Source organism: Microplitis demolitor, chromosome 9 (assembly GCF_026212275.2).
Source record: "Microplitis demolitor isolate Queensland-Clemson2020A chromosome 9, iyMicDemo2.1a, whole genome shotgun sequence".
In the NCBI taxonomy this organism is placed as follows: domain Eukaryota; kingdom Metazoa; phylum Arthropoda; class Insecta; order Hymenoptera; family Braconidae; genus Microplitis; species Microplitis demolitor.
In genome coordinates, this window is record NC_068553.1 from 17,218,606 (window position 1) to 17,234,840 (window position 16,235).

Below are 16,235 nucleotides of genomic sequence, written 5' to 3' on the forward strand. Positions count from 1 at the left end.
ATTGGCGTCTTACAATTGACAATTAGCTTGATTAATATTTCAAGGCTAATTATTAATTATTGCTTTTTACAATGAAGGTATTCTACCGATTGTTTTAAGAAATATTTTTCTAACGTCACAAAATTTTCATTAAAACATTTAATTACAATTATCAAGCCTCTTTTCTTTTCACTTAACGTCAACTACTGCTTCAACGTATTCTCAATCTTCAATATTGAAATTTTATTATTGCACTTTTTTAAAAATAAATTTTATAAAAATAATAAATACAAACATTTATCAATTTTTTTAATTGAAAAAAATATCTGCAATTATATTTATAATTACAAAGAAATTATGTATATTAATAAATAATTAATCTTGATTTAATGTCATTTTTAAATTTTTTTATCTATTCTTAATCTAGAGAAAAATAATAATAAATTAGATTACATTAAAGACAAATTGTAACAGCTGCTTCAAGAGATTGAGTTTGATTTTGTAGCAGCAAATAAATTGGATGAATTTATTTGCTATTTATTATTTTTTGAAATTTACTTTGTCTTACCGTTAAATTAAGGTAATCATTTACTTAAAAGTGATTTTATTTTACAATGACTCAATAACTCAAGTAAAAAACTATAAATAGAATGAATGATAGGAGGAAAAATATAAATTGATATTTAAATTTTTTTATCAAAATTAACGTGACGTTAAATTCATTATCGTGATCTTATGAAAGATAAACTTTGATTAATTGAGATCACGTTTCGTTTTTTCCTTTTTTTATATTAATTATATCAATTAATAATATATTGAATATTAGCAACGACTTTTGTTCTCGGTATTCTTGATTGGCGTTTTACAATTGACAATTAGCTCGATCAATATTTCAAGGCTAATCATTAATTATTGCTTTCTACAATGGAGGTATTTTTCTAACGTCACAAAATTTTCATTTAAACATTTTATTACAATTATCAAGCCTCTTTTCTTTTCACTTAACGTCAACTACTGCTTCAACGTATTCTGAGTCTTCAATATTTAAGATTTATTATTATACTTTTTCTAAAATAAATTTTATAAAAATAATAAAATAAATATTCATCAATTTTTTTAATTAAAAAAAAAATATCTGCAATTATAATTATAATTACAAAGAAAATATGTAAATTAATAAATAATTAATCTAAATTTAATGCCATTTTAAAATTTTTTTTATCTATTCTCAATCAAAAAAAATAATAAATTAGATTACATTAAAGACAAATTGTAATAGCTGCTTCAAGAGATCGAGTTTGATTTTGTAGCAGCAAATAAATTGGATGAAATTCTTTTCTATTTATTTTTTCAAATTTATTTTGTCTGATAGTTAAATAAATGAAATCATTTACTTAAAAGTGATTTTTTTTTACAATGACTCAATAACTCGAGTAAAAAAATTATTAATGAATGAATGATTGAAAGAAAAATATAAATTGTTATTTGAATTTTTTCATAAAAGTTAACGTGACGTTAAATTCATTAGCGTGATCTTATGAAAGATAAACTCTGATAAATTGATATCACGTTTCATTTTTTTTCCTTTTTTTTATAGTCCATTGATACTTTCATCATAATAATCGTCAGTATTATTGAGTTTACAGTTTCTTACACTCGTCACGTGATTACGAGTAATAATAAGTGATAATAATTAATAATATTTAAAGATAATAAATAGTGGAAAGTTTTAAAATAAACAGTAAAGGATTTTTTTTTATAAATAACATTCGTTATGTTTTATTTGTTTTTCCTAACACTTGAATTAATTAATACAGTAATTAATATCAATTATACATTTATAAGTATCGATAATGAAATAATTAACGTTAAACAAACAATAATTGTAAGAGATAATAATGAACAGATGAGTCATTAATAATCAATGATTGAACGTATAAATTTAAACAATTATCAGCATTCAAGTGCGGCATACATTAATTTCATGGAAGAGAAGAATATTATCTTCATCGGTTTTTGTAAAAATCTCTCGCAAAAATATGCCACGCTATCTCGGAATAAATTTTTATTTTTAAAGGCCAATGAGTTTTATGTCATGAACGTAGAAAATTTTTGATTGATCATTGTCACTTCTCAACAGTAATTCCATCATCTTAATAAATGTAGAAAGTTATATAGCGCTTGTTTCTTCACTTAATACTTTTTTTATTCACCCAAGAGTATAACACATTGGAAAAATACATGATAAAATTATTCTCTGTGTTCAATTAAGTAGCCGTTAGCTTTTCTCTTGTCTCTTAGTAAAAAATTCCTTCGATTTGGTGGTCAATGTACAAATGGAAGTCAACTTAAAAAAAATATCCATTGATCTCCTGAATTATTATTTTTTGTTTGCACATCTGAAATAAAGATTAATATTATTTAATATTTAGTAGCTAGTAATAAATTTATGTTTTAATTATTTAAATATAAAAGTATAAAATATTTATTCACTCATTAGGATGAAGAAAGAAATATAAATATAGTAAATAAATATAGTAATTTGTAATTAATTAATTAAAGAAAAAAATGATTGTAACTCGAGTGTATTGAAGAACAATAAATAATAATTTTTAAATCAGTTGAATGTTAAATTATTACTTACTTCTGTTATATTTTTAATTAATTAAATTTATTATTATGGACAAACAACATAAGGTTAGATTGTTGACAGCACTCTGGCTACTGATGTTCATCCGAATCTTATTTTAATAATTTTAATGGCAATTTGATTGACACACGAATTAGTTCATTAAATAAATCCTAAGAAATTTATAATTAAGAATTAATAATTAACTTTATAACTTATGACAGCTGCTTTCTTCAAGAAACGACTGATGTTTTGGGTGAGTTTACAATTAAGATCGCATGCGCACTGAGAGACGCGCGGCATATTCTCGCGGAAGATTTTTTAAATTAAAAATTGTGAATTTAGTTAATAGAAAATAAAAGTAATGCAAATTATTTTATTTTAATAAACAAAAAAAAATGATTTTAATTAAAATAAGACTCGAGACTTGATCGCAAGTTATTTTGTTAGATGTATAAAACATCTAGATGCATAATAATTATATTTAATATTAATAAAAGCGCATTTTTTTATGGCATACACTTTTTATTCACCTTTTAAAGGTGTTTGCATTCATGATAATCACTGGAATTTTAGTGAATGGGCTTGTATTTATATTGATTTATAAAAATCAATGCATTTTACTGTAAAAAACATAAAGATTTTATTAAAATTGATCAAATTATTTCATTTTAAAAATTGTTGCATCAGCTTTTTTTGGACGAGGGGGTTGCGGGGACGGGGGAAGAGGGTCAGGTCACGTAGGCACGGTTGAGGGGTAGTTCGGACGTAAGGTCGAAGTTGGGGGGAGATCCCTCTCTACCTGCGCAGAAAAAAATCCGATACCAGTAAAATCGTCTACTGCGCAGGGTGAGTAGTAAGTAGGGGAAAGTGGTGGAAAAGTGAAGGGGCTAAGGGCAAGGGGCAAAAGGGTCAGTTGGCACCCGACACCCGATGTGTAGACATCGTAGTCGAAGTGTCCAACTATATTTCGAAATACTTTTGACTTTTTTTTTTTTTAATTTTTTTTTTCCTTAACGTGATCCATGGTCACTTTCAAATAAATTTTTTTTTTTCAACTGGCATTTTTGCAAGTTGAAATAATTAATTTTTTTTTCTTTATTTTTTTTTCCATGTAGTAAATTACAAAAGTCAAAAGTATTTTTTTTTTTAATTAAAAAGTGTTAATTATTTAGACAGGTTTTCAATGGATTCCAACGACGGAAACTATCGTTTTCTGATGTCTTGACTGGAAGGAAGGATGGAACTGAAACACACTGACCTACCTCAAGGAACTGCTAGTTGTCATCCTACCAGCTGATCATCTGGCATCGTTCGGCAGTGAAATAAAGTTATTTCCCTGTTGAGGTTTGTTATTGTTTTTTGGTTTCTGTCACTCTCTTTTCTATTCTCTATTATTATCTGTCTATCTCATTTCACTTTTTAATTTTTATCAACGGTTCCGTATCTTTTTTTTTTTTTTTTTTTAATTAAAATCATTACGTTTATTAATAGTCGAGTCATTTGAAACTAATTTGGTTTTTTCAACTTAAATTCAGTTTTTTCAAATTAAATTCGAGTCATTTGAATTAAATTCAGTTTTCTCAAATTCAAGTCGAGTCATTTACAGTAAATTCAATTTTTTTATATCACAGTCGAGTCACTTGAAACTATTTCGGTTTTTTTAACTTAAATTCGAGTCATTCGTAATAAATTCGGTTTTTTCAAATTAAATTCAAATAATTTATAGTAAATTTAGTATTTTTAAATTGCAGTCGAGTCATTTGAAATATTTTTAGTTTTTTTAAATAAGAGTTGAGCATTTGCATAAAATTTAGTTTTTTTCAAATCAAAGTCGAGTCATTTGAAAGTAGTTCGGTTTTTTTAACTTAAATTCGAGTCATTCGTAATAAATTCGGTTTTTTCAAATTAAATTCAAATAATTTATAGTAAATTTAGTATTTTTAAATTGCAGTCGAGTCATTTGAAATATTTTTAGTTTTTTTAAATAAGAGTTGAGCATTTGCATAAAATTTAGTTTTTTTCAAATCAAAGTCGAGTCATTTGAAAGTAGTTCGGTTTTTTTTAACTTAAATTCGAGTCATTCGTAATAAATTCGGTTTTTTCAAATTAAATTCAAATAATTTATAGTAAATTTAGTATTTTTAAATTGCAGTCGAGTCATTTGAAATATTTTTAGTTTTTTTAAATAAGAGTTGAGCATTTGCATAAAATTTAGTTTTTTTTCAAATCAAAGTCGAGTCATTTGAAAGTAGTTCGGTTTTTTTAACTTAAATTCGAGTCATTCGTAATAAATTCGGTTTTTTCAAATTAAATTCAAATAATTTATAGTAAATTTAGTATTTTTAAATTGCAGTCGAGTCATTTGAAATATTTTTAGTTTTTTTTAATAAGAGTTGAGCATTTGCATAAAATTTAGTTTTTTTTTTCAAATCAAAGTCGAGTCATTTGAAAGTAGTTCGGTTTTTTTAAGTTAAATTCGAGTCATTCGTAATAAATTCGGTTTTTTCAAATTAAATTCAAATAATTTATAGTAAATTTAGTATTTTTAAATTGCAGTCGAGTCATTTGAAATATTTTTAGTTTTTTTAAATAAGAGTTGAGCATTTGCATAAAATTTAGTTTTTTTCAAATCAAAGTCGAGTCATTTGAAAGTAGTTCGGTTTTTTTAACTTAAATTCGAGTCATTCGTAATAAATTCGGTTTTTTCAAATTAAATTCAAATAATTTATAGTAAATTTAGTATTTTTAAATTGCAGTCGAGTCATTTGAAATATTTTTAGTTTTTTTAAATAAGAGTTGAGCATTTGCATAAAATTTAGTTTTTTTCAAATCAAAGTCGAGTCATTTGAAAGTAGTTCGGTTTTTTTTAACTTAAATTCGAGTCATTCGTAATAAATTCGGTTTTTTCAAATTAAATTCAAATAATTTATAGTAAATTTAGTATTTTTAAATTGCAGTCGAGTCATTTGAAATATTTTTAGTTTTTTTAAATAAGAGTTGAGCATTTGCATAAAATTTAGTTTTTTTTCAAATCAAAGTCGAGTCATTTGAAAGTAGTTCGGTTTTTTTAACTTAAATTCGAGTCATTCGTAATAAATTCGGTTTTTTCAAATTAAATTCAAATAATTTATAGTAAATTTAGTATTTTTAAATTGCAGTCGAGTCATTTGAAATATTTTTAGTTTTTTTTAATAAGAGTTGAGCATTTGCATAAAATTTAGTTTTTTTCAAATCAAAGTCGAGTCATTTGAATTAAATTCAATTCTTCAAATTAAAATCGAGTCATTTACATGTAATTTTTTTTTCTTTTTCAATTAAAGTCGAGTCTTTTGCAGTATTTTTAGTTTCTCAGAATTAATTTCGAGCGTTTAAATTTATCTTTAAATCTCTAGAATCATTTATATTCGAGTCATCTTTTGAATTTTAATTAATATATTTAATATTGGGGTGTGAATTCATATATACACATAATCTTTTCAAAATTAGAGTCACGTACAAATTATATCAACTAGAGTCACATATTTTTCACCGCCGTTTTTTTTTTTTTTTTTTTTCTTAATAAATTAAATTCTGTATCAAGTGATACAAAATTCCGGTTTTTTTTTAAAAGTAGAGTCATTTTAATTACAGTAAAGTCATTTGAGTTGAATTCAATTTTAAAATATGCCATTTAAATTAAATTAATTTTTCCAAAGTAGAGTCATTTATTTTTTAAAATTTTGTCTTTTTTTTTTTCTATTATATTCATTTTAATTAGAGTCATTTGAATCACAAGCAGTACTAACCGAGTAACCTTTTTTTTTTTTCTATAAATTGAATAACTCCCTTCTGGAGTTATTGTAGTTTACTTTTTTAATTTAACATGGGGTGTAGATTGATTGGTTATCAATAGCCTTCTGCTGTTGATAATTTAAACACAACTTTTTTTTTCCCATCTCACACACATACACATACGCTCTTTGCGTTTCCAACTCTCTCTCTCTTCTATTTCTTATCTTTTTCTTAATTTTTTTAATCGGGGTAATTAGATTAATTAGTGGACCAGTAATAGGTTTTTTGTTGAGATTATTCTCTCAGTAGAATCACGCGTTTAATTTTAGAGTCAACCAACCCTTCCCTAACTCATCTCTTTCTCTTTCTATATCACTACCCTTACCTCTTTTTTAATTTTAATAATTAATTCGCGTTGGGTTTTGTCCGCGAAATGGGATATTGGTCTAGTGATTTAGTTGGGTGGGGGTTTATGGGTGTTAGGGATTATAAGGACATTTGGTTCTTATAATTTATTTAGAATTAAATTCACGCGAATTAGAGTCTGAAAATATATATCGCTCTATAGATCTTAAAGGCGAAAAATATTGTTACGCTGTTATGGGTGGCCAACCATAGCAGCGTATATAAAATATTTTTTTTATCCATTAAAAATTAAAAAAAATTTATTTTTTTTCTTTTTTAATGATAAAAAGTTGAAAAAAGAAATTTTCCCTGATCAGTTTTAATTTTTTATGAATTATTCTGTCCCACCCTTTGAGTACCCGGGTGCGATTTGGGTGCCGGTCTCAATTCATTTAAAATTTTTCTGATCAAATCTTTTCTTTTTTAAGTGTTTAAGCGTCTGTAGAGCGATATGTATTTTTTTTTTTTTTTTATTCAATTAATTAGAGTCACTTTTGCTGCGTTAGTTAATAAGTTAGTTTTACTATAGGAGGGGAATAATATAGGACTGGGGTTTTGATGTCACTAGACTGATCGGGGGAGTAGATTAATTAAATAATTCGGGTTTTTTTTTTAAATTAGAATCACCCCATCTCTTTCTTCTTAATGAGTGGTAACTCTACCACTCATTTACTCTTTCATTCACCACACACTTTACCCCCCTTTTTTTTTTTTAAATCGAGTATTAGCGTCACGGTTTTTTAGATTTTTAAGTTACTGGTCCAGGGGCTTTTAAATTAGAGTCAATTTTGCTTTGGGTTCTTTTTAGCTTCAATTCTTTTTCTTTCTCTCTCATACACCCTTACTTACACTACCCCTGAGACTCTGTTCATCTTTAATGAAATCGAGTCTCACCCCACACGCCGCCGTATAGTCGAGGTTACTCACAACCTCGCTTACGGCGACTTTTCTCTACACACCAATCTACACCCTTAACTTTTTTTTTCCCTTAAATTCATTAAATTAGATTTAAATTAAAAAAAATCACCTGGCACTTGGTTAGGTGGCATTATCATTAGAGTCTTTAGTTTACTCGTTGGTACTGCTTGCATGTCGTATTAATTTGATTAGAGTTACTTTAAAAATCGGGTTTTTTTTTTCTTTTTCTAATAATAAATTTAATTTGAATGGCATTTCCGCGTAAATTATGAGCCCTGGCATTAGGTCAGGCTGTCGCGATATTTAATTGCTAGTTTTTTTATAATATATATCCTGATCTTCTGGGCTGGTACGCATAACCCTCCGGTTCGATCGATGTCGGTCCTTATTGGTCGCATGCTATAAGAAAATCTATCATTATCATGTTGTTATCGGTATTATCATTATTATTGTTGTTGTTATAATTAATAACAATATCATTACCACTTTATGAGTGAGATAATGATAGTGTAAGTGGCCCTAGCAGGTCACGTTACACGATTGATATTAATATTGACTGCAATGGTTTTATTGATGATATCGTAATGACGTGATTTTATAGTGACTTTTGTGTGCGATCAAAACGGGGATTCGATTTATCGATTGGCTGGTGGCCTAATGCTACGCATACGGTTCAGTTTTGATGGCAATATATTATGTAGTTTTTATTATTCTTCGAAAGAAAACACACACACACACACTTTTTTTTTTTATCACACATGTATTTACACCCCAATAATTTTTTTTTTAACTTCAATTTTATAAGATTAGAGTCATTTGAATTAACGCCAGTTTTTTAATGATAGAGTCATTTAAATGAGAGTAATATCATCATTGTAGAGTCATATTTACAGAATCGGAGATATTTTGAGTAGCTTCAGTTTAAAATTTTTTTTCTTTTTATTAATCAATTAAATGTAAATGCTCAGTCATTCTTAATTTTTTTATCGTCATTTAATTTAGCGTCAATTTGGTAGAAGTAGAGTCAGTAGTTTTTTTGAAAGTAGAGTCTCTTTAATTAAAGTCGTTCTTTTAACAGTAGAGTCATCTTATTCGAGTCATTTTTAAAAAAAGTCGAGTCGTTCAATTTAGCGTCATTTTGATACAAGTAGAGTCACTTAAATTAGAGTCATTTTTTTTTTATTTTTTGCTTCGATTAATTAATTTATTGTAAATGCTCAGTCATTCTTAATTTTTTATCGTCATTTAATTCGAGTCATTTTACAAACAGTCGAGTTGATAAATTTAGTGTCTATTTAATAGATGTAGAGTAATTTTTTTTAAGAGTAGAGTCGGTTTTCGTTTCACTTAATGATAGAGACCTGGCACTCGGTCAGGTTTCACTATATTTTTTTAAATTTCTATTTTCAATACATGTCGATCGTTATTGCTCGTATATGCTAAGAAAATCTGTAATAATCGTGCTGTTATCGGTATTGTCAATATTATTGTTGCTGTCATAATTAATATCAATACCATTATCATTCTATAATGATAGTGTAATTGGCCCTGGCAGGTCGCATTACACGATTGATATTAATATTGACTGCAATCGTTTTATTGATGATATCATAACGATGTGATTTTATAGTGACTTTTGTATACGATCAGAAGGGAATTCGGTTTCAATTAAGTAGTTTAATATGAATGCTCATTCATTTTCAATTGTTTTATCGTCATATAATTCGAGTCATGTCATTTAACGTCAATTTGGTGAAAGTAGAGTCACTTTAATTAGAGTCGTTTCCTTTAACAGTAGAGTCATCTTATTCGAGTCATTTTTAAAAAAGTCGAGTCATTTAATTTAGTGTCATTTTGATACAAGTAGAGTCACTTAAATTAGAGTCTTTTTTTTTTTATTTTTTGCTTCGATAAATTAATTTACTGTAAATGCTCATTTATTCTTAATTTTTTATCGTCATTCAATTTAGAGTCAATTTGGTAGAAGTAGAGTCAGTAGTTTTCTGAAAGTAGAGTCTTTTTAATTAAAGTCGTTCTTTTGACAGTAGAGTCATTTAATTCGAGTCATTCAATTTAGCGTCATTTTGATACAAGTAAAGTCACTGAAATTAGAGTCTTTTTTTTTATTTTTTGCTTCGATTAATTAATTTAATGTAAATGCTCATTTATTCTTAATTTTTTATTGTCATTCAATTTAGCGTCAATTTAGTAGAAGTAGAGTCAGTAGTTTTTTGAAAGTAGAGTCACTTGAATTAGAGCCATTTTTTCTTTTATTTTTATTTCAATCGAATTAATTAATGTAAATGTACTTTAACCCCCCCCCCCCTTCGTTTCTTTTTATTTTATTAAAGTTCCGTAGATTCGAGTCATTTTTTAAATATAAAGTCACTTAAATTAAAGTCATTCTTTTAACAATAGAGTCATTTTATTATTCATTTATTTAGTTTTGATAGCATTCCAATTATTATTTAAAAAAAAAACTAGATATGTGAACCGCACCCCGACATGTTTATTTTTTATCTTTTTTTTTGCATTTTTTAGGAATTTGTTTTAGGTTTAGAAATATGATTTTTTTTTAATAGATTTCTCAAGGTTCCGTAACCTCACCATGAATTGGATAAATTTTATAACTTTTTTTTTTTTGTTCAGGTTTAGATGTATAATTTTTCTTTCTACTTTTCTTCAGTATATTTTTCACGATTCCGGGGACTTACTTAATCCTTACCATATTGGAATTATTGAGCTGATAATTTCTTTTTTTTTTTCTTTCTAATTTTTTTTTTTTCAGGTTTAAGTATAGGATTTGGATGATTTTTTCCCTATATCTTTGATGACGTGTCTAATCTAGAGTCCAATGGAATCTATTGACATGACCTGGCCTACCAGGACCAGAATAATTTTTTGGACAGTGATGTTGCTGAACATTGAGGACAAGGTGTTGCCGAGCCAAGGACACACCGCTGCTTTTAATTTTTTTTTCTGGTGGATATTTATTCTCAAATCTTTTATTTTTTCCATAAATATGTATCCCTGTATTTAATCTATTGGGATATATATTTTAGTTTCAGATCCAGTCAACGAGAATAAGGATATCCATAGGTGCCAAGGAATACCGAGACCAGGAGAAGGAGGACCAGGACCAGAAAGAAGAATAATTATTAATTGATCATTAAGATTAATATTATTATTATTATTATTATTATTATTATTATTATTATTATTAATTATAAATTTAGTTTAAGATTAATTGTATTTAGTTTTAAATTATTATTTTATACAGGTGTGAGTGTGATGAATGATATTAGAATAATTTATAATTTAAGAATTTAATTTATATTTTTATAGAGTGAGAATGTGTTCGAGTGGCATGTATCTTTTGCATTTTTCGCATGGTGCTTGCGTGTTTTGCTTTTTTTTTTTTTTGATTTCTTTTTATTGCATGGTTTTGGGTAGTTTGTCTTTTATTTTAATTTCCTTTTTTTCCTTTATCCTTCTAGGTCTTAATTATAAGTATGAATGAATGTAATTTAATTTACCTATAAGCATGAAATGAATGGATTGTATGTAAATTTTTATTGCTTTGTGATCATACCCGAATATTATTTATAAGCGTATGGAGTGTGTGTGATATTAAGTACTGTGTGATCAGACCTGAATGTTACTATTAAGGCTTAATTTTAAGGAATTTTATTTATGAAAATTTATTGTTTTTTTTTTTTTTTATATGTATTTATTTTATAATTGTTTAATGTATAAAATTTTGTATTTAGTTTTATTTAGCTTTTTTTTGGTCACCAATCGAGTGATCACTGTGTTGGTCGGGTTTTTTCACTGGCAAAATCCTCCGATTTAAACCGATAGATTCCGGGTCTATCGGATTTTTATCGGAGTATTTTATCGGTGTTGAGGTTTCCCAAACGGGCTATTTTCTTTCTAACAAAAGAAAATAGCCTAGACCAGTACAATTGTATTTCTAAACAAATACAATTGTAGGTGAATGCGCACAGTATAGGAAGTCGGTCCTCAGCCGCTTTTTTTTTTTTTTTTTTTAAATAATAAATTCTAATATTTATTATTTTTAATTGAGCATTTATAAATGAAAAAAATAACCTTCCCCTTATTTTTAATTAAATATTTAGATTATAAATAGAATTAAGTATATTTATAAGAAAGTGAAAAATCCATATAATTAAAAAGAAGCAGAAGAATCCTTATAAATACAGGTAAGTAAAAAAAAATAATAAACATTAATGCAATCAAATAAACAAAAAAAAAAAAATTATGAAAAATCAAGAAAATTATATACTATAATTTTCTCTTTTTTTTACTATATTATTTATATTTTTCATCTGCTTCTTTACAAAAGTATTTATTTCCTGAACAATATTTGTCGTACAGAAAATGAATATTATTGTAAAGAAGTAAATGGTAAATATAAATATTCATATTTATACTACAGAATTTTTGAATAATAAATGTATATAGATATTCTTTAAAAAGAAAAAAAAAAATCTTCACAGAATTCTTTCTGGAAGTTTCTGTATTTTTTTAATTTTTGCGCATGCGCAATAGAAGATTGTTCTTTAGTAGTTTTTTTTTAATATTAATTAATTAAAATTCTTTTATATTGAGCAATTCTGATTTAAATAAGAAAATACTTTTCCGTTATTTTAAATACAATATTTTATTTATTAATGTACATGTATATAAATATATGTCTAAAAAATATATGCATACATATATTTAATGGTAATAAATAACAAAGAAAGTAAAAAAGAGAACAAATTATCATCAATAAATTTCCAAAATTTTTAAATGTTGCGCATGCGCATTGATGAAACTTCACATGTCTACTTATTTTTGAGTGTATGTACGTAAAAAGTCTGTTCTTAGACGCTTTGTTTTTTTAATAATAAATTTTTATTTCAATTCTCGTTAATTATTCATTTATTTTTTTTTTTTTAAACCTTTTCTTTATCTTCAATTAAATATTTAATTTTACAAATAAAAATAAGCGTTTTTCAAAAAACGAAAGTAAATTTAATTATGATGAATAAATTACACACATAAAGACAGGTAAGTAAAAAAAAACAATACCTAGAAATAAATATAACAAACTTTAGGTTTATATTTGCAAAGAACTTTTAATTAGACACCCGCTTTGTAATTTAAAATTTTTGCGCATGCGCATCTGGGTTGGTTTGTTATTTGAAATTTTTGCTCATGTTCCATTTACTTTTCATCGTTTCCGCTAGGTGTCACTACCACTTATAGCCATTTTAGCTATGAATCATTTTAGGTAAACGTAATTGGGAACCTTGCGTGCAAGCGAAATTTATAGAGGGCAGCATTAAAAGTTGGCGGGAATTATCAGCGCCATGTTTAACAAAATGGCGCAGTGATTTTTTTTTATTTTAGCGTCAAAGTCTTGAGTTTATTTTGTCGGCTCAGGTTATTTGATTAAATTAAATTGTAATTAAACTTTAATAATATATATAAATTGAATATAAATATATATCATTTAATAAAAGTATAATTTCATCAGTAGTTTAATCAATAGATAATTTAAAGCTAAATAAATATTTTTTGACAGAATTTTTTACTAAATCTATAAAAATTATTTAAAATTTGTAAAATGGAAGACAGCACGAGGTATTTTGATATATTTAGTAATACTTAATGATGATTTATTTGAAAAATTCATGAAAATTTATTATTGACGGATTTTTAATTTGTCTGGGCAATCTTTTTTAGTTTCGTTTCATTGTTCACTAGTATGAGTGTGAATGTAGCAGACAATTTATAAATTTTAAATGAATAAATAAATTTAATCAATGATATTAAAAAAAAAAAAGCGCGCTAATTTTTTAGTGATCTCAATACGTATTTTTCAATTTTTACTCAGTTTGAATTTTATTTATTTATTCAAAAATTTAAAAAACTGTCAGTTGTCAGTAACATTCACATCTCATTAGTTTTTATGGTTGATGATATTTTAGGTCCTCGTTATAAGACTATTAGTTTCTCTCTCAAACTATCGTGATACCTGGTTTATAAAAAAAGACAGCAAGTAGTCTTATAACGAGGTCCAACTGTATATAATTGTCTTTAGTTATGTCAGAGATGAAGATGATATTTGCGCAACATTAAATTTAGCGAAATTAAATGAATCGCAAGTTAAAAAAATAGGCCAAGTCCTGGACTATCATCATGGTTTCAACACCAAGGACATTAAATTGCTGGAGCTAGATAATCATTTGTTGGAAACTCTTGAGCAAGGAAAAAGGTAAGATGAGTAATCTTGAAATTTTTTAGATGAATATAAGAAGAATGTTAAAAGTTATAGTTATTGTTAGTTTATTTTTCAAAGGACAAAAAGATGATGTTGCACTTCTGTGCACTGACAGACGCACTTACAAAATTGAAGAGGCTGAAACATCGAACTCGTTATTGCTCTGTTCGAATTTAAAACTTGCCAAAGATATTCCTAAGTCTGATGGTGGGAATATAGAAATAGAACACGTTGCTGCACGAGGTATTTTTCATAATTACTTTGAGGTGAGTAATTGAAGAGTAAATTTTTAAAAAAATATTGATAATTTGAAATTGAATTGATTAAAATTTAATTGTAGGTTTCAACTTGTAAACCAGAAGTGGGAAAATTAATCACTTTATTAGAGCCAACGTCTTTTAAGGGACCAGAGTATGAAAAATATATTGATAAAGATAATTTGTATGATTGGAATAAACTTATAGTTTCTATCCAAGCCAGTGAGAAAGAATTAAAAGATGCATTGATCCAGTACTCAATTGCTTCACTCGATGGTAATTTTTAAAAATTATTTATATTTTATTTTACAATTATTTATTTTACGTGATTAATTTTTTTCAGGCTACTATAGATTAATTTCATTTGAATTTGAAACCAAAGCGCTAACAATGATGCTGGATTTTATGGAAGAAAATTCATGGAAGATAAATAAAATAAATAAAGAAGAAACTCATCAGGCATTGAAGGATTTGATTCCAAAGCCAATATTTGAAATAATTTTTAATAAATACGCAAATAAAATTAGTAATGATGAATGTGATGAATTGTATACATATGATGAGAAAAAAGTTTGCAGATGTTTAGCTCAAGTTTTATTAGCTAGTTCACCTGTTAATGACTACAATCGTTTTATGGAGGCTTGGAAAATGGGTGTACCTGAAGGTGAATTCCTTTTAACATTTGAATAAACGTACATTAAATTTTTTTTGTGAAATTTATATGTTGGAAGTTGAAATATGAGAGATTTTAAATTTGTGTAGATTTTTTTTTAAACAAAAATTTAAAAGCGCGCGCATTTTAAAAATTAAAAAATACATAGTTAATGAACTATTTTTTTTTTTATTTGCAGATATTAATCCAAAATTAGAGTACTTGTATGGTACAGCGGTTGTAGTATGGAATTCTGATAAACAAAGAAAAGATATCGTATCGTTTCCAGAATCTAAACTTTCTGATAATATAGTAGAGCGATTCAATCAATTATTTAAAATTAAAAATCGATGGACTGCGGAAGAGATAAAGCCGTACATATCGTAAGTCTTACTTTTTTTTTTAAATCAAAATATTAGGGGCCTATTATAAAATACATTCGCACTTATGGGGGGGGGGGGGCTTACTGCGACGTTTTTTGAAATTTAATTTTATGATTAAGGCGGATAGTCCTGTATAGAAAAACGTGAATTTTTTATACTTGTAAATTAGAAAAACTTATTGAAATCTAAAAAATTTCTAATTTATGATGGTAAATTCTTAAATCCTCCGTGAAATAGAACACTTTCAAAAAAAAAACCGTCCGAAAATATTGATTTCTCGATTTTTTATCGTCAAAAATGTGGTTGACCCCACTTCCAAATAATTACCGAAATTTCTGTACCATTAATTGCCTAGGGGGTGAGGGTGTCATTAGTGACGCAATATTGATATGAGGGTCTAGAAAAGTAATATTTAGCGTGACGTATTTTACAAATAGCCCCTAATAATTATTGATAATATCTTATTTTGAAAATTTACTTGAATGTTATTCTTTTCGTTAATAATATTCCGCATTGTCTTCAGAAACTTGTCAACTTCCAACCTCAGTGTTGATTTCTTATTGACCAAACATACTCGATCGTTGACAGTAAATGGAATCAAATATTACAGTTCAAAGTATAAGTAAATAGTAATTAAAAATTAATTAAAACATATAGATTATATATTTATTAAGAAAAAAAGTATTAACATAATTTACAGTTATAAGAATTTTTTAGCATTATAATATAAATTTTAAAAATAAATTTTATTAAAATTTATATTAGCCAAAAAAAAAACATCTTTTTTTTGTCCTCATTCCAATGAAATAAATATTAACTGATATTTATTTCTAAAAAAAATTTAATAATGAAGAAATAATAGTGTTATAAATTTCTATTAATGAGTCATCAATTAAAAATTTTATTTAAATGATGAAATTAATTGTGACAACATTAATAATGTCTA

The 16,235-nt window shown here is 26.1% G+C and overlaps 1 protein-coding gene and 1 long non-coding RNA gene across 2 annotated transcripts; both read left to right on the top strand.

Moving 5' to 3' along the window:
- The first annotated feature begins 3,552 nt into the window (after positions 1–3,552).
- Positions 3,553–11,382, top strand: LOC128668579 (uncharacterized). The gene is made up of 3 exons (XR_008404213.1): positions 3,553–3,955; positions 10,494–10,687; positions 10,768–11,382. It is a non-coding gene; the product is annotated as an uncharacterized LOC128668579 (long non-coding RNA).
- Positions 11,383–13,105: 1,723 nt separating this feature from the next.
- LOC103575103 (sister chromatid cohesion protein DCC1) lies at positions 13,106–15,973 on the top strand. The gene is made up of 7 exons (XM_008554737.2): positions 13,106–13,357; positions 13,818–13,991; positions 14,062–14,263; positions 14,338–14,530; positions 14,598–14,918; positions 15,106–15,289; positions 15,813–15,973. Exons 1-7 carry the CDS (start codon positions 13,341–13,343, stop codon positions 15,913–15,915), a joined length of 1,194 nt encoding a protein of 397 aa, XP_008552959.1. The 5' UTR covers positions 13,106–13,340; the 3' UTR covers positions 15,916–15,973.
- Positions 15,974–16,235: the final 262 nt, after the last annotated feature.

What these genes read in the sequence shown, in the direction of transcription:
- LOC103575103 (XM_008554737.2), top strand. An exon ending in GAAAATGGGTGTACCTGAAG is followed by an intron (nt 14,919 to 15,105) that starts GTGAATTCCTTT and finishes TTTTATTTGCAG; the next exon opens with ATATTAATCCAAAATTAGAG. An exon ending in GAGATAAAGCCGTACATATC is followed by an intron (nt 15,290 to 15,812) that starts GTAAGTCTTACT and finishes CATTGTCTTCAG; the next exon opens with AAACTTGTCAACTTCCAACC.